Source organism: Thunnus maccoyii, chromosome 18 (assembly GCF_910596095.1).
Source record: "Thunnus maccoyii chromosome 18, fThuMac1.1, whole genome shotgun sequence".
Taxonomy (NCBI): domain Eukaryota; kingdom Metazoa; phylum Chordata; class Actinopteri; order Scombriformes; family Scombridae; genus Thunnus; species Thunnus maccoyii.
The window spans coordinates 25,889,978-25,908,471 of record NC_056550.1 but is presented as its reverse complement, the minus strand read 5'-3'; the positions used below and the strand labels follow the sequence as shown (position 1 = coordinate 25,908,471).

The 18,494-nt window shown below is 39.2% G+C and overlaps 2 protein-coding genes across 2 annotated transcripts; both read left to right on the top strand.

Annotated features, from left to right (window-relative positions):
* The first annotated feature begins 2,008 nt into the window (after positions 1-2,008).
* Positions 2,009-7,544, top strand: LOC121883608 (ectonucleotide pyrophosphatase/phosphodiesterase family member 7-like). Its single transcript, XM_042391965.1, has 6 exons — positions 2,009-2,243; positions 2,650-2,795; positions 3,171-3,800; positions 5,309-5,549; positions 6,637-6,754; positions 7,052-7,544. The coding sequence occupies exons 1-6, from the start codon at positions 2,009-2,011 to the stop codon at positions 7,101-7,103; spliced, it is 1,422 nt and encodes a 473-aa protein (XP_042247899.1). The 3' UTR covers positions 7,104-7,544.
* A 3,275-nt stretch (positions 7,545-10,819) lies between these two features.
* On the top strand, positions 10,820-18,069 carry cbx2 (chromobox homolog 2 (Drosophila Pc class)). Its single transcript, XM_042391964.1, has 5 exons — positions 10,820-10,930; positions 11,026-11,069; positions 13,619-13,684; positions 14,095-14,164; positions 14,260-18,069. Exons 1-5 carry the CDS (start codon positions 10,859-10,861, stop codon positions 15,625-15,627), a joined length of 1,620 nt encoding a protein of 539 aa, XP_042247898.1. The 5' UTR covers positions 10,820-10,858; the 3' UTR covers positions 15,628-18,069.
* Positions 18,070-18,494: the final 425 nt, after the last annotated feature.

The window sequence follows — 18,494 nt, the reverse complement described above, 5'->3', positions numbered from 1 at the left end:
TACTAATACTTTCCTCATTCAGGGGTTATTGTGTGGATGGATAAACTGTTTATGCATTCATTAAATTATGAATATTGGTCCTTTATCCTCATCATATCCTCAATATGGTCTTTCTGACTTTTCAGCAAAGCAAGTTGGATTTATTGAAATGCTCTTGGTGACACTGTAAGATTCCCACTTATGATTAACTTTGGCAATTTTACCCTTTTTTTACTTATTTTACTTTTCCTAAGCTTTTGAAAGTGTTATTTATTTTATTTATTTTACAGATTTTTTTAAAAAGATGCTTTCTTTACCTATATATGTATGAACTACTGTGTGTTTTCTACCAGTTGAACTAATTTTCACGGTAATTTCCATTGCATCAATGTAAATACTGTATATTGAAACTGTTGTAATACTTATTCATACACCTGATGAAGGCCAATGAGACCATGTTGTATTCAATAAATAAATCAGCAGCAATCATTTTTGTCTATAACATAAAAAAACAAAAATCAAACAAAATCATTCTTGACAGAAGACATTAGTTGACAACTTTTCTTTTGAGCGTGTCAGCTCAAGAGTTGCTGATGCTATATATTCAGAAAAATGTAGCATCCACATAACTTTTTTAATATCTTCAAGAATTTACTGATCGGCAAAGAATATAAAACAAGTATCTGGAAAGTTACATTAAAGTCTAATTAACATAAACTTAAAGCTTAAAGATACAATATTGTATCCTCAGCCTGGGAAATAACTTGCCTTTCATTAGATTACTGTACATGCTCTAACTCAAAGTGATATAGTTGTTTTGGCTCTCAGGTGGTACTGCAGTGGTTGTATATGGGCAGCAGGGAGTGCTAAAGGCACAAGCCTCCCTTTTCTTCTTCAAGTAAATGTGAGAATCCCTGTGGAGATCCTGTACCGGATTGAGAGGGTCAGATAAAGTTTGCTTGCCCCTCAAGTTCAGAGTGTGTGTGTTTGATAAAGTTCTCATAGCAGAGATCTGAGACTCGCACAGGTCTCAGCAGTCCAAAAAACACTACTCCAAATCTTGCTGACAGTGGACGACGAGCGGATAGAGTTAATATGAGAACGCTAATGAATATGAATGAGGTAAATGAAAGCTGATGAATGTTATCCCTTATCTCCATAAAGATTAGACACTTCCCTTGAACCTCAGCCAAGGACACACACAATAAAGAACAAATTTGAAGAGTTAGCTTGTCTAGCGATTTGATGGACGTTGATAAGGTTACATCACAACGGAGTGATATATAATGTCTGGATGAGAACGCAGAGTATGATCTGAGCTGAAACACTGAGGAGGCTGCGGTTCATTTTTAATAGTTTGTCCATCGTCATGGGCATTGCTAAGAAAATCAATGTAGATTCTAAAGGATCTTTTAACAATATCCTGGGGCTAATATACACAGAGTTATTAAAATGAATATGTCTATTAGGGACTTTTCTTCCCAAGAGACCACTGATAGCTGACCAAGAGATATATACTCTCATTTTCCTCTTCATTTTCCTGGTGTCAGATCAATCATGCACCATCCCAACTCAAGGTGAAACCCATCAAAGTGTCATTCCCCCATTGTCAGTGATTCACAGGAAACTCTGCCACACAGACAGGCACGCAGGCAGACAAACAGAAAGACAGCATCAACAGCCGAGTTAGGAGGAAACAAAAAAGCATGATGCCCGGAGAGATTAATCTGCTTTGCTGTCAGTCCTCAAGAGCAAAAGAAGGAGGGGGGGTAAGTGGGGGGGGTTCACTGTGAACACGACTCCCAGCCGTAAAATCAGCTCATAAACATCACCGGGCCACATGCAGAAAAGTGCTGAGATAACGTCTGCTCAATCCACGAGATAAGATAAGTTTGTGAAACTTTGCTCAGAAAATCTTGGCTGAGAAACCTCAGGTGAGCTGCCAAGAAGAGGAGGATCCTCTTGTAAATAAAATGGTTTTAGCCGGAGGGTAGAATCAGTTAAGATCTGTGAAGTGTTTGTGTTCACCATGCTGTGGACCGCAAGTCTCTACCTCCTCTGGGCCTCCTCCGTCCTCGGAGCTCCTACGGATAAACCGAGGCAGAAGGTGCTGCTGATCTCCTTCGACGGTTTCCGATGGGACTACGACCGCGATGTGGACACGCCGCACCTCGACAAAATGGCCAAGGATGGAGTCAAAGCCCTGTATGTCACACCGCCTTACCTCACCATCACCAGTCCTACACACTTCACCCTGTTGACAGGTAAAGTATTTCATTTTCTACGACGGTGCTTCCAGTTGGCAGGGGATCTGCATATCATGGTGGGAAAGGAAACCGCCTTAAGTTTACTTTGCAAGGATTGAAAAAAGCCATGGGAAAAAGGAATTAGTTGTAATTGAATGTCCCAGGGTCCAACAGCTTTTATAGCTGACTAAGATGATTATGCTTGGATGACTGAGGGAAGAATTCTCTGCTCCTATTCTTATTTTGACTCTCAAGAAATTTAACTTCCTTGAAATTAAATTCCTCTAATCTGCGAAGTTGGTCGTAAGACCTTGTCCAAAAGCGTCATGCCACTCAGCCCGTTAAGTTGATAGAATTTTTAATGTGAATGTGTCACGCTGTGAATAATGAGTGCACACAGACTGACAGTGATTCTCTTCTGTAGGCCGCTACATCGAGAATCATGGGGTAATCCACAACATGTGGTTCAACACATCCACCGGTCAGAAGAAGCCTTACTATCAGACTCAGCATGTGAATGAGTGGTGGGACAATGGCACTCTGCCTATCTGGATCACAGCACAGAAACAGGTCTGTGCAGAACAATTTCCATCTTATCACTGTGAGAGACTGTTTCTGCTGCTTACAGCACTAGAAAACCATTTCTCTTGACAAAACACCTCTGAAGGCCTGCTGAATGATTTCAGGTGGATCACTGCAGTTGAAATTGCAAATTATTTTGCAGGTGTAGATGTCAACTGCATGGAGATGACAGTTGCTGCCAAAAACCTCAGCTGTGGGTTTAAGAAAATTAATGTAATAATTAATTAGTAATAATACGGATTTTGTTTGCTTGTATGTGACCCACAGTATGAACAGGCTAACCTTTGGCATGCTTGTAAGTATGTACTTGTGTCATATTTATGTGTGTAATGTTAATGTAGCCTCTTCTTTCTACTCTTCCAGGGCCTGAAAGCTGGCTCTCTTCATTTTCCTGGCACAGCTTCCAGTTACCAGGGACAGGTTGCTATGGTGCGGGAAGTGGAGCCACCGCTTTACAACTACAAGAACGAGACCGCTTGGCGAGAGAACACAGACAAGGTGATGGACTGGTTCAGTAACCAGGATCTGGACTTTGTGTCCATGTACTTTGGTGAGCCAGATAGCACCGGCCACAAATATGGCCCAGACTCCCCACAGCGACGAGAGGTGGTCAAGCAGGTTGACCGAACAGTGGGCTACATCCGCCAATCAGCTGAAGAACACGGACTGACCAGCCGCCTGAACATCATCATCACAGCAGACCACGGCATGTCCACGGTGTACCGCAACGGGCTAGTAGAAGAGATCATCCTGTCCAAGATCCCAGGCTTCTCCTTCCGTGACCTGTCCTTCCACCTGGTGGACTTTGGCCCCTCCGGGATGCTGTTGCCGAAGCCGGGCAGGCTGGATAAGGTTTACAACGCCTTGAAGGGGGCCCATCCCCACCTCCATGTGTTCAAGAAGGAGGAGATGCCAGAGCGTCTCCACTTTGCCAAAAATGACCGAATCCTCCCCATCATTTTATGGTCCGACCCTGGATATGTAATCAACGGGGTACGTTGAATTTCTTTTCTTTTTTTTGATTAAGAAATGTGTTGTTACAGAGACCATGACTGTTTAATTTTTACCAAATCACTAAGAGAGGCTGCAGCAGTGATTTCAAATCATGTTTTCCCCTAACATCACTGGCTTGGGTTTGGCCAGGTGTTGGTGCAACATGCTGGAAAATTTAAAACCATAGAGAGACATGCAGCAGCAGTTTTCTGCTCAATGCAATTCCTATTGATTTACCCTTTAAAGTAAACAGTTACCTTGAGTTGCCATTTGTGCCCATTAACATGCCAAATTGCAAAGTGCGGCTTTAAAACAGCAGAATATTGTGAAAACATTAGGGAATGACTGTGTAAGTACTGAGACTACTAAGAACAAAAGCTGCAACGTTTACATTTCATGCTGCAATTGTACTGGTAGCATATTAACAGTCAGCAATTCACGTGCTAATGATTAAATTAAGAGGTCATAAGGCAATCAAGTAGCACACACTGATTTATTGTTACAGATAAATAGCCAGATAATCTCTACGTGCCTTCCAGTTTATTCTGGAAATATCCTGCATTCAGCTCTTATTCTGAGTAAAACTACACTGAAAAAAAAAAGCCAATTTCATTTGGCTCATAGGAAATGTTGAAACCGGACTCTTTTCAACCAGAAACAAAGAGTTAAATTCTAATCTTAGTGCATTACAATTTTAATCAAGTGCATTTGCACGTCCTCAGGATAATCCAGGCCGGGCTGATGACATGCAGTGCTCTCAAATGCTTCATGAAGCTATTCATGGCTCAAAATTCAAAATTAGCATTTTCATTTGGCTCCACTCGCTCAGTCACTCCACTGTACGACAACGCTGCAAGTGAATGTGTCACTCAAAACCGAGAACCATCAAATCATAACTTAATTTAAAAGAGTAAATTACTGACACCATAAAATGCCTTCAAATGCTGAATACGTGAAAAACAATCAGTCCTGTGAACCCTCTAATCAAACAGGTTATCAAAAGTCTATAGGTTATGACCGGCCATGATCGTGATGACTGTATTATCAGATTCTTTGTCCAGCCTTTATGGCCACTTCACCTCTTTTCAGTTTGATCCCAGAGAAGGATAAGCATGGTGAGAACGTTACGTAAGAACTGAGATAACCGGGTGTTATTCACACGGATAATTATATCACACTTTGTTGGCAATAAAACTTATTATATACTACAAATTGATAAAAGGAAATGAATGAAAAGGAATGAAAATTTTTAAAGATGGGCTTAAAAATCTCATTCAGGCAGTGTTAAATATCTTTCTTTCCTTGGTGGATAGTGGATCACAAAGAGATAAAAGGCCTACTCTTTGATTTGGCAACCTCCTTTTCACTTAGCCTATACCTCCCTCTGCTGTCTACATGAGAGTAGGCCAAAATGTGTCAACTCTGTGTTAATATGATTCTAAGATATAATTGAATATAACAAACTGGGTCATGCGAATTGTGTTATTCGTCCCTGTGTGTCCCTGCAGTATCTCCCGGTTCAGTTCCACAAGGGAGAGCATGGCTATGACAACCAAGAGATGGACATGAAGCCCTTCTTCAGGGCGGTGGGTCCAGCATTTCAGAGGAACCTGGAGGTGGGGCCCTTTGAGACGGTGAACATCTACCCCCTGATGTGTCACATCTTGGGCATCCAGCCGGAGGTCAACGACGGCAACCTGAACGCCACCAAACACATGCTGGTTACTCACGTTGAGACCAGTACTCATGGTGAGTTTTTTTATCAGGCTAATGAGTCTCTCCCCGTGGCCCCTGAAAGTGTGTCGCTTCAACACCTGCTCCTTCATTACTAGGCCATTCATCCATCATTTCCAGCTTCACATATGTTCAAATCAGACGTAGAGTTACTGTAGGTTAAAACTAAAAACCGGATCTGGTGATGCTCACAAGTTTGGAAAGATTTTAAACAAGAAAGAGACTAAATATAAGACTAAATATTTGTGTTTCGTATACACATATAATGAATTAAAACAGATTATCATCTTGCTTATACATCAGCATGGGACAGTTCTTAAATTAAACCCAAATATTGTCCTGTCAGTGTCATCTACCTCTGATATGATGGATATGATTCACTTTGTACAATTGTATTTGCAAAGATTACACTGATTGTCTACAGGTAGCACTCAGTTATAAATTCTTATGATCTGGCACTTTAATAGTAGTAGTAGTAGTAGTAGTAGTAGTAGTAGTAGTAGTAGTAGTAGTAATAGTGGCGGTAGTAGTTCTAATGTTGGTAGCACTGTATGTATTGCAGTAGTATTAAGTAGTAACATGTTTATTTTATTGCATTAATACTAAATTTAAAGTCTCATTTGTTTAGCCTAGTTTAGCCAATTTCCTACAAATCATACATACTAACAATGCTGTTCACCATTTGCAAAGTGTAATGTTTATTAAATGCGGTGTACAGTGGTGTGTTCAAGTGAAGATCTGACATCAGAGCATGTACATGTACTTAATTGCTTGTTTTTTTTTATACCTATTTTCACTGAATAACTAGTGTACTTTGATCAGTTTAAACTGATTCACTTCAACTGATTGGGGTATTTCCTAGGATGTAAAAGTCACTGTTATAGCGCCATCATGTGGTCATTCAATGTTGTTGTTGTTGTTGTTGTTGCCTGAGTGGTGGGGGGGGGCAGACTTTGCACTTATCTAAGTATCTCACAAGATTGGTTGCTGTATGTTTTGTCATTTTGGAAATCCAGACACTTTTAGTGAATTATCAGCATCAACCTTCAAAAAACACATATTTGGTATGTAAATATGTTCTCTCTGTTCTGTCTTGTTTAAGATGTGAACCTCCTGCAGAGTGTCTTCACCGGATTCGCAGCGCTGGCTGGATTTCTTGTCATTGTTTTTATAGTGATGATGTCTCACAAAATAATCAAGAACAAACGCAAGAATAAAAGGTAATGATTGAATCATTTAATTAGTAGTAATTCATGTAGGGCTGGGCAGTATGGTTCAAATTAATATCACTCAGAATATTAATGCTTTGATATTGATATATATCACAATATGGTTGTATTCAATTTTTTTTTTTTTAAATAATCAAATGAATTGATTCCAGTGTTATTCATTACATCAGACAAAATTCAGCAACTATTTATGCACGCAATTTGCATGAAATTATAAATTAGGACGACAGAATTTTGGAAAATCATAACATCATCATCAATAATTTCTTTTTTTTCCCTGTGTTTCAGATCAGACAGTTTCTCAGATCATCCAGAAGACGCTAAACAAACTTCACTTTGATCATCAGACACACAAAAAAACCCTCTGCAAAAATGCTTTTATCTCAAATAGAGAAACAGCTGTAAACTGTGGACATTCCCTCTGGCTGATTTTGTTAAACCACTGTTGTGATTTTGCAACTTTAGCCACCTGTTTTGGTACATAACAGAGAATAAGCTAATATTCGACAGAACTGGGGGAACTTAATAATAATAATAATAAATCATATTTATCAGTTTGATGGCACACAACAGGTTTTTGTTTATTTTATTTGGTATTTGGTTGAAACTTGTGACACAGTGTGCTTGTGAGGGAATAAAATGTACATGTATGTTAGGAATCTGTCGTTTACTTCAGGTGTAACTTAATGTTTTGATTAATAAACTTGATTTGAATATCATATAATCATGTAATTACCTACACTTTGTGGTTTTGAAGTTGACTTAAAATTGTACCATACCATTAGTTGCTCTGAATAAAAGCAACATGGGACAAAAAAAACATAAATCTATCAACCGCTAATGTAAAAGGTGTTGTGCAACATGTATTAAAACCAGAAACTAATAAAAACATGAAGATTCTATAAATTAAATATCTTGAAAAATGGTGAAAAGAATAGAATCAAGACGCCAGTTATCGCAGGCTTCATGTTTTGGGGGTTTATGTCTCCACTTTCACTTGTAAGTGGGACATGTTTCCATCAGACTACGGTGGCTGCCCAGGGACACATTTTAAGCAATCACATTCTCAGTTGCCCGCCTCTCTACGCCCGTTTGTATCAAGTTATCAGGGAAGCGCAGCACTTCCCGTTACAACTTTCAAAATAAAACTACAACTTTAAAAGGCTTTTCTTCTGCACACTACTATTTGTGTAATTTTTTTCTATTTTTATTTAATAAACAAATATAAATTTCTAGAGGTAAAAGAAAGTTTCCATGAGGTAATATCACTAGGGGGAAGGTTGTCTACACCTTATAGCCAGATTATTGAAAAACTACCTCTTTCATAACTTACTTGCTACTTATAATATTCACATGATAAAATTCACAGTGCCTTTAATTTAATTTAATTAATAGAATCAACTTTGTAATTTTTACATTATAAAACTCCCAACCATTCAAACATTTTAATTAGCTTACCGGCTTGCTAGCAAAGCCAAAAATCAGCATTGCTGGAGTTACGTACCTGAGCTTATTTACCCACAAATACAATTTTGTGCATGATATTTATACTGCATATATCAATTTTATGAAAGATATTGTTTTATGCTATATTTAAGGTGCATTTTTGACATCTCAGAGACAACAGATGGAAAACAGCTAAATACAAAGACACTTTTTTTATTTTTTCTCTTGATCAGTGAGCATTGTCCATTACAAATACATAAATAAATAAATGTATAATTATTTTAGAGTAGAGCTTCTACGATTAGTCAAATAATCAATTAGTTGATTAACCTAAAATTAATTGTCAACTATTTTGATTATTGATTCATTGTTTTGAGTCATTTTTTTTAAGAAAAAATACTGATATTTTCTTAATCCAGCCTCTTAAAAGTGAATATTTTCTGGTTTCTTTAGTCTTTTATCGTAGTAAACTGAATATCTTTGGGTTGTGGACTGTTGGTCGGGACAAAACGAGACATTTAAGGTTGCATCTTAGGCTTTGGAAAACAGTAACTGACATTTTCCACCATTTTCTGAAATTTTATAGACCAAATGACTTATTAATTATTCAAGAAAATAATCAACAGATTAATATAATGAAAATAATCGTTAGTTGCAGCTCTATTTTAGAAGAGGATAAAAACAGTTGGGTACCACAGAGTGTATTCACAAAGCTACCTTAACAACATCACTATTGTTTATAACATAGCAGATGTTTCTTATTTATACCAGTTTATTTGCACATAGCCAACTTTCCAACAAGTAATGTTAATATTAGTGTAAAAAAAACTCTTGTTGAGAGTGTAACTTTTCATCTTCCCCCTCTGGTATGGTCATTTAAATTGTAGAACTAAGAATGAACTTTCCAGGATTGTCCTAATTGCCTGCAGAATAGTTGGCAAACCCTAAAAGTCTTTGATTCAACTTTTTACAGAAAGGACAAAGAAGAAAGCGAGGAGTATCCTGGCAGACAGCTCCCATCCTCTATTCAGCCAGTTTGAACCTTTGAGCTCCAGGAGGTGCTATAGAGAGCGTCTGGTACCTAAAAATGTTTTTAAAGTTACTACAAGGAACTTTTAACTGGTTATGAAACAGTCTCATGATGCCTCTGATGCCTCTATATGACCTACATAAGCAAACGAGACCATCAGCGAGAAGATTGGCTATTTCGATATAGTTATTCTAGATGCCTGCAACCGGGTCGGATTCCCCGCAAAATCAGACAAAACGATTTACGGCACACAGACGAGAAGAGCCGATGTTTACATTACATGTAGCATTGTAGCATGAGTACAAAGATGTTGCTAGGACGAGGGGAGGACATTTTTTTCTTCATTTGATAACATTAAAAGTAAAGTCAGACTTGTTGTCGGCTTCTGGACTCATTTTAAAAAAGACGAGAGAAAAAGAGAGAGCGAGAGAGAGAGGGAAGTGGTGGTTGAGCGAGCTAGAGAGAGAATGAAGAGAGCGATCGGCGGTGTAGTGAGAACAAAGGAGTGAATCTGAGATATCAAACATTATTTTCTGATTGTCTCATGGTGGTTACGTCCTAAGCACAAATAAACACGCTCACACCTCCCCAAACCTCCACACAACGCTGCAGGAAGGTGCCACATTGTCTTATTTGGTGTGAATGCAGCCTTACATGTTGGTACTAAAGCAAAGTTTACTTTACTTAATCTTAAATAGCCACAAACAGATACATTACCTCATCGCTGTAAATCCTGCAAACAGCTGTGTTTAAAAAAGAAAAAAAGTATTAAAAATAATAATCTTTCACTCATTTCCAAAACAAAAGCACGTGCTAGCCAAGATCTTTACAACACGAGCCCATGGTGCTCATGGGAAATGCAGTCTTCATTCTGGGAAAACACTACCACTTTTCTCCACACAGTCGCCAAAATCAAATCAAATCAAATTTATTTATAAAGCACATTTAAAAACAACCACAGCTGACCAAAGTGCTGTACGATAAGATATCAAGAATACATTAAAACAACATAACAAGGTAACATCAAACAAGAAACAAGAACAAATAGAAAACAAATAATAGTACAACACTGGGTTTTAACGACACTCAAAGGCCCGAGCGAACAACTGAGTGTTAAGTTTGGCCTTAAAAGTGTCTAGGGAAGGGGAAGACTTAATTCCAAAAGGTAAGCTGTTCCAAAGTTTTGGGGCCTTACCCCTAAGCCACGATCAACACAAAATAAAAGCCTCTTGTAGCAACTTTAAGAAGTCCCGCATCCCAAGTGCCATCAGTTATGTTAACTCTACAAAGTGACTGATAATGAGTAACAGCAAACATGAACTATTTTTAAATGTGTAATATGACCTTGTCTCTGTTTGTTATACTGACTGTTTAGTTGTCTCTTTCTTGTAAGAATCATCATATGTAGTGTGTCTTCATGTTTTGGTGAACAGAAGATAATTTTTTTCCACACTGGTGGACAATAAAGATCTTTTTTCTTTTCTTTTCCTTCCTTTCCTGCGAAGACCATTATTTTGAAGGCGAGGCATCGAACATCCGGTCCCGCGCGAGCTCACCTCTGATTGGCTTGACGCTGCTCGTCTTTTGATAAAGGCTTCTTAATCGGGGCGAAGGCAGACATGGAGGAACTGAGCGCCGTGGGAGAGCAGGTTTTTGATGCGGAATGCATTTTAAACAAACGACTCAGAAAGGTCAGAGCTGTGAAACGTTTTAACTTTTAAATCCGCGTCGTTTCTGGCGTCTGTTTGCCAACGTTTTCTCTCTCTCCCTCTCCGTTTTCTTTCAGGGAAAGTTGGAGTTTCTTGTGAAGTGGAGGGGATGGTCATCCAAGTAAGTACAAGTGGTGCTGCTCTGCCCCGAAACAATGAAAACAACAACAACGTGTCGCTTGTTGCTTTTCGTTAAAACTCTTAAGCTAAACCGTGATTTTTTGGGGTAAAAGCAACGAGTCTAAACTACAACAACGACGGGATGGTGTTACATTTTGTTCCCGAAGGCAGTTTATTCAAATACAGCTACACAAATTCTGCCTTTGCATATGCCTCCTATTGTTCATAACATCTCAAATTTAGGAAGTTAGCAAAAAAGCCAGAGAAAATATTTATTTAGGCTACATTAGTGCTATCTCTCTGCTTTTTATGCCTGTATTTATTCATAAAACCGTAATGTTTAACACATTTTATTCCTGACCTGAATCCATCAAGTTTTTGTGTGTGGCTTTGAAATCAATCATTCAGTCAAGTTTACTATTTGATATTTGATTTATAGCTTTTTGAAAATAAGATGTAACAGTCTTTAAACACCTAAGGTTTAATTTTTCTGCTTGTAATGCTTCAGTCTGCCTTCATTTCTTGTCACTTGCCCTTTCTGTTCACTCCACATTGTTGCTGTAATCCACCATCAATGCACACTGTTGCCTGCCAGCTCCATGGCTTTCTGTTAGACCCACATCCTTTGTGTGTGTGTGTGTGTGTGTGTGCGTGCGTGTGTGTGTGTGTGTGTGTGTGTGTGTGTGTGTGTGTGTGTGTGTGTGTGTGTGTGTGTGTATGTGTGTGTGTGTGTGTGTGGTAGGGAAAAAGGGTGGGGGTTGATTATTTCACTGGTGACTGCTGATCAGAATAGGCCCTTCAACAACAAGTGATGAGGAGAAAGGTCATAACATATGCTGTAGTCCAGATCACTTCAGGGGGAAAAAAAACAAAATGGCCTGTTTTCAGCTTTTTAATTTGCAGTAAACTGAAAGTTTTTGTTTTGCTAATGTTGTACAAATTATCATATAATCACAATACAGCTTGTAAAGCACAAGAAGGAAGCGGTCTAGAAAAAAAAGGTAGAGTACACCTAAAAAAAAAAGCACAATTAGACACTTTGGTAGTTCAGCGCTGGACTTTGTTATGATACACAGATGCTTCACTGAAACTGCAAAACAAAGTAATCTCAGCTATCTGAAAGATACTCCATACTGTGCTATCAGCAGCGGTGCAATAAACATGTTATTTTTAGAGCTTCCCATAAATTTCAGAGCACTTTCATGACCTGGAAATGTTCTTCCTTCCTGGTTTGCTGTACTGTGGAGACAAAAAAAATAATAGAAAAAAAACTGAATCTGATTCAGTGGCTGTGGGAGACGAGTTGTAAAATACTTTCAGTGATATTTCACTCAAGTGACCCCCAAACTGATAAATTCAACACACGTTTCTCTGTAGCATCTCCAGAATATGCATCAAACTCTCCACTTTGCCCTTTTTGGAGTAAAGAACAGATAATCCTAGAAACTGTGGAAACCTTTTTTAATAGGGATTCATGGATGATAAAGCCATTTGACCACTTATACTTGACATTTTGCTCTAAAAAAAAAAGTACAATGTGACTAGAGGAATAATCTTTTTGCAAATTGCTCTCATTAACTCACACTACTACATATAAACCAGTTCAGGAGTACACATCTGGTTTCTCAAAATGATTGATTGGTGGTGTTGGGATACAAAATCTATTCATCATTACAAATCATTTCCAGGTTTGGGTGTGGCAGAAAAAAACAACTAAAGCCTAACTTTTGATTTAATTAATCTCATTTATCATGATTCTACTATTTAATATTGTGGGTTATTAATACTGTATCTACATGGGTAATAAGACTATATAAAGTATAAATAGAACTGTACAGAGCTGTGGACATCGGTGGTTGATATAAATTGACACGTTTTCATTATTGGTTCATCTGCATATTTTTACTTTCTTGATTAATCGTTTAGTCTATATAATGTTTAAAAAAAACAGTCAAGAAAAAGCTATTAACAATTTCTCAGAGGCTGTGGTGATGTTTTCAAGTTGATATTCAGTTTATCACCATGTATGACTGTGAAATGCAGCAAATCTTGAATAATTGGCATCTTTGATTAATCGATAGGAAATTTTCTAGGTAAGGAATTTTACTCATTATGAAGATAAAAGATATTACAAGTTGCCAAAATATCTGTCTGCTCGTTTCTATAGTGTTGTATTGATTTGGTTTATACACCTCTTTGAAGCAAAGAAATTCTCATTTACAGTATCACCTCATTTGTTACAGCTGTATGACAGATTTGAGTTTTTACACTGTTTTGGGAAAGCTGCCACGGACGGTATTTCTTAGTCGTTAAATAATTTCCCTCAGGTAACATACATGTAGCCTGTAGTAAGTTTACGGCTGCCGGGACAAGAGAGCCCTCTGTTACTAAATGAATGAACTCTATTGAGAGGTCATTTTTTTCTAAATTTTGGAGGTTACTGTTGTGGCTGCAGGGCACCTTTTTTAATATTTCTGGGCTGCGCTGCTTTTTTTTTTTATTTTTATGAATACTGTGCTGTGTAACACTCTTCATGTCAATTAATTTCAGACACAACAGCTGGGAGCCCCAAGAAAACATCCTTGACCCGAGACTGTTGGCTGCTTTCAACAAGAAGTGAGTGTCTTCATCAAAACACGCCGTTGGTGACACGCCTAATGACCCGTCTGTCTTTTAACATTAAAATCAACCTTGTAACACTCGAACATACATATGATTACAGACTTCAATTTTTTCTAGCCATTACCTTTTTTTACATTGCATCAAGAAGTAGAGAAACACCTGAAATCTGAAACAAAGCAAATAAGTTTGAAGTTAAAACACATTAGATCTAGTTATAAAAGGAGTGATGTCTCGCTTACAAGTTTAGTGAGATATACATACTTCTGTATTTCAGTTCTTGTTAAGAGTCGTGCCATTGATTGCATCATATTCCCATCAATGTTGTAGTTAGTCATCTTGACTAAACCCTTCAAATTTAGCAACATCATTTCTCAGTTTAACAATCGTTGAAATGTGTTTTGTAGAGAACAAGAAAAGGAGCTTCTGTTGCGTAAGAGAGGGAAGAGACCGAGAGGACGACCACGAAAAATCCTTGTAAGTATAATTCAGACGGGAACACCTGTCTTTGTTGGCGTTGTGTTTTTTAGTTCACAATATTCACTGTTTTCTTTTTTTTTTTTTAAATTTAGGAAAATGTGCCTGAAGCTCCAAAGTCGAGCAGCTCCTCATCTGGCTCATCATCATCGTCCTCTGATTCCTCCTCCTCATGCTCCTCCTCTTCATCCTCATCGGACGACGACGACGACGACACCAACAACAGCAGCAGCCACGTTAAACAAGCAAACCCGGGTGTCAGAACACGAGACCTTCATCCTGTCCCTCAGAAGAAAGCACAGATTGTTATGGCGAAACAGGAGCCCGCGAAGAAACGACGCAGAAAACCTCTGCCCCCTGAAGTGAAGGAATTTCAACAGAGCAAGGGCCCTCGCAAAATTCTCAAGACGTCCAAAGATACAGATCTTCCCGGAGCGATCAAGAAGCCCGTTCACCCGGCCAGCTTCACCTTCATGGGTTTCCACCGGGGCTCGGCCAGGGATACAGTGGGTGGTCAGAACAGGAGCTCTCTGGCCCAGGGAGGGGCTATTAAAAACTCCATGAGCTCTGTTGGATCTGGCAGGTCAGTCCAGCCTTCCCCCCTCTCTCTGAACAAATCCAGCCAAAGCAGGAATGTCACTGAGGGTAAACTGTCCATCTCCAGTATGAGCAGCGAGACAAGTCTGGATTTGAAAGCAGCTGCCAGTAAATCAAAAGGAGTTGCAGCGTTGAATTTGAATACATCCAAACACCCCATTCAAGGAACCACTCAGCATACACTAAGCTCCCCCAATGGACAAAAGAAACCTCAGACCCCCATGTCAACACTGCAGAGGATACCCAATACTAAAGCAGTGGCTTCCTTACCATCCAAGAACGCCTCCACCAATCAAGGTTCTGGCCTTCAGCCGCTCAACCTTCAGAACAAACGGGTGCAAAGCAAAGATGCTCCCGGAAACGGCACTACACCAGCGTCAGGTCTGAGAAATGCAACGACCCCGGCAAGGAAAACTACTGTAACCCAAAATCAGGAGTATAAACCCGCCCAGAGTCCAGCTACCCCTGGAGGACTGCAGGCCAGGAAGAACCAGTCTGGAGCAGACAAAGTCAAAGAAACGACTGAAATCCAGACCTCAAGAGCCCAAAGCAGGCTGGAGAAGAGCGGTGTGCATAAATCCTCCACAGAGGTCCAGAGCCAGCAAGAGAGGTCGGCCTCCAAAGACGGCAAGAAAGCCAAAATGAACGAAATGAGCACCGGCGAAGAGGAGAGCAGCTCAGATTCCGACCAGGACTCCTCCTACGCCGTTCAGGATCGCTCCGTGATGGTCCAGAACCAGGACTGGAAGCCCACACGCAGCCTGATAGAACACGTGTTCGTCACGGATGTCACTGCTAATCTAGTCACCGTCACAGTCAAAGAGTCACCCACCAGTGTCGGCTTCTTCAGCATCCGAAACTACTGACTGGACACTAGACAAAGCAAACTACACGGGCATTGAAGCATAAAGAGGGAATTTAAAGTTCCAAGCAAACTAGATAAAACTTTGGACGGGGAAATCATCAGGAGACGGAGGTTAATTTGCTCTTCCAATTTCTTCCAGTAAAAGACCATTTTTAGCTAAAACAAAACCTAAATGGGGGGAAAAAAAGGACAGACTGTTGGTTATTGATTATGGTAATTTATTTCCTTATGTCTACAAAATGTTCAAGAAAATGGCAGCGGAGGAAGGGCAAAGACTTTAAATCATAAAGCTTCAAGCCCACAGAGATGCAAGAGTTTGCAAAATGGTCTTTTCCTGATAATTGTGTGGTTGCAGTGGGTCCAAAATTACATAGTTACCGGAGTTCTTGAGAAAAATAGCTCAAGGTCAAGAACTTTGTTGAAGGGAATGCAGGGTGTCTGCAAAACCGATGCCCTTTTCAAATGTTTTGAGTCAGCAGCTGCCAGAAATTCAAAGCATTTTTCTTTTAATCTGATTTAGCCCACTATGATAACCACTGGATGTAGGTTGGTTAATCTATGCGAAAAAATATGAATGTTAATTTCCGTACATTCATCCATATCTCCTGTTTCTCTGCTTTGTTATAATAACGTACACTGCAGATAAAAGACGAAATGAAGAAATTACGAAAGGGTCGGCATGACCGGGAGGGTTAGCTTCTTTTAATGGCTAGCAGATATTTAGTTCATAATGTGTCAGTGTTGTGAATCCATATCAATCAATAGGTAATGAAAAACACCTTTTTTAATTCTTAGTAGTATTGAGTCAATAGTTATGTTTATTTTTGTAATGTTTCATAAATTAGCTACCTCTGTTTTACTCAACATTTGCTGCATTATGTATATTCATTTCGTTTGGGATAGGAGAACCTTTCCCTCCAGGGTATACTATCATTTTGTCCATATATAATTGTTTTTATTATATAGCTCTAAATGTACTGGACTCTCATGTTGTATTTGTGTTAGTACCGGCGACCAGTTTGAGCAGCAGACAACAGCTTTATTTCTGTGTAATGAAAAGCTTGCGGTGTTGAACTGTGTGTGCACCATTATCAGGCTCAAAAAGAAGTTTCATAGCACAGTGCAGCCGGTTTATCAGTGCAGTTTTTTTCCAAATGGGTTGAAGCATGTGGGGAGTCAAGATACAGTATCTCTGTTCCTCCCCGGCGCTCAGATAAGACTCGGGTCCTGGCTGAGGTTTGCTCTTCTGTCTTCTTCGCTTCAGTTTCCACTTCGACAGGGTATTCACCAGCAACTTTAATCATCTCGGACTTGTAATTAACACGGGACAGAAATCAGAGAATAAGTGCTCGTGTTGAAAGGGCAGGACGATCGTGGACGGTTTCACCTGACGAGGTTCTTCCCCCTCCTGAGACCGCTGAAGGCAACTGCTTTGAAAGCGTCGAGGGGAGCGGCTGGGTGTGGAAGAAAACCCCGACAATAAGCGGCTCGGCATTGTTTGTTGCTGACCACAAAACTCCAGATTTCATTGTGTCTGTAGCTACTGGTTTTCAAAATGTCTAGTACTGAAATGCCAGGGTTTTTTTGTCTTTTTTTTTTTAACTTGCAGCTGCAGACGTCTCATTTCACTTGCCTGCATGGGTTCAGGAGCTGCAGGCCTGGCCTCCCAGAGAAGAAAAAAAAAAGTCTTTATCTGATGTAACGGAAAAGAAACCACAACAATGTGTGCTACTTTCTGCTCCCTTGAGAGGAGTTCAGCAACAAAGCACTTCGACTGAACTCTTCTGTCTAATCCTGCTCTGCAGACTGTGCCTTTCTTTCTGTCAAAGACTAAACACAAAGGCATTACCCCAAAGATAGCTAGAATTTCAGGTTGTTCAATAAGGAGTACCCCTAGAGCATAGGATGGAGACTGTGCCATTTTATTTTCTTGTCTGTATTGTTTTGGGGGGAAATGTATGAAATGGACAAATATTTGATGCCTTATTGAAACAGTAAGAGGGGTTTAGATTCACGTAATAGAGGTAGTTTCCATTCAGGATCAGCAGAAAAACAAAAGGAGTGTATTCTCATATCACATGTGTTACAGGTGCACATCATTTAGTGTCTTTTTCCAATATATCTCAGGATATACTGTATATGTTTTTACACATTTCTAGGCTCATTTAAAATGTCACTTCTCACTACCGTGTAATAGGCTATGGGGTAATGCAAAGTGTTCATATGAAAATGTTTTGTAATTCTTGTAATTTGGGAGAAAAAAAATGTTTTCAGTTGTGATTTTTCTTTTTTTTTTTTTTAGATCTACTAACCATCTCAGTGGAATGTTGTTCTCTTTTCAACCTATTTATTTCGAATTAAAGAGCCTTTCAGGGTAGGACAGTGTCATCAATACTTGTATCGTGCCACTTGTCAAATTGACTAATAAATGGTACAACCTTAACTCTGATTTGGGACTTTTTTTTGTTGTTGTACATACTATTTACAATTTAAGTTGCCCTGTGGAGATTTTGACCTCCTGTGACGCGATACGCATTCCTGCCAATGGTTTCGCACTATTCCACTAATCTACAGATGGCCGTAATGTGTCAAGAAACACAGGAATGTGTCAGCAAAAGCAGTAAAGAAGAAGAATGCAAGGTAGTAAACGTGGGTGTAAACAATGCAGGATTTAAAATATGTAAAAATAGCCTACGTTCTGGTGAGTTATACTCAAGGTAAAAATAGCTTTTCTTTGTTGACAAGGGAACTCCACAAGGTACATTTAATACATAACAGAAAATTAACTAAAAACAAATTTGTCTCTCAAAATGTATGGATTTGCTGCTTCTCTTGGTTGTAGTTTGGGGCTGGTTTGATCTCGTAAAA

Coding starts and splice junctions, on each gene's coding strand:
- LOC121883608 (XM_042391965.1), top strand. CDS start 2,009: ATGCTGTGGACCGCAAGTCTCTACCTCCTCTGGGCCTCCTCCGTCCTC. Junction 3,801..5,308: donor CTGGATATGTAATCAACGGG/GTACGTTGAATT, acceptor GTGTCCCTGCAG/TATCTCCCGGTTCAGTTCCA. Junction 5,550..6,636: donor CGTTGAGACCAGTACTCATG/GTGAGTTTTTTT, acceptor GTCTTGTTTAAG/ATGTGAACCTCCTGCAGAGT.
- cbx2 (XM_042391964.1), top strand. CDS start 10,859: ATGGAGGAACTGAGCGCCGTGGGAGAGCAGGTTTTTGATGCGGAATGC. Junction 10,931..11,025: donor TAAACAAACGACTCAGAAAG/GTCAGAGCTGTG, acceptor GTTTTCTTTCAG/GGAAAGTTGGAGTTTCTTGT. Junction 14,165..14,259: donor GACGACCACGAAAAATCCTT/GTAAGTATAATT, acceptor TTTTAAATTTAG/GAAAATGTGCCTGAAGCTCC.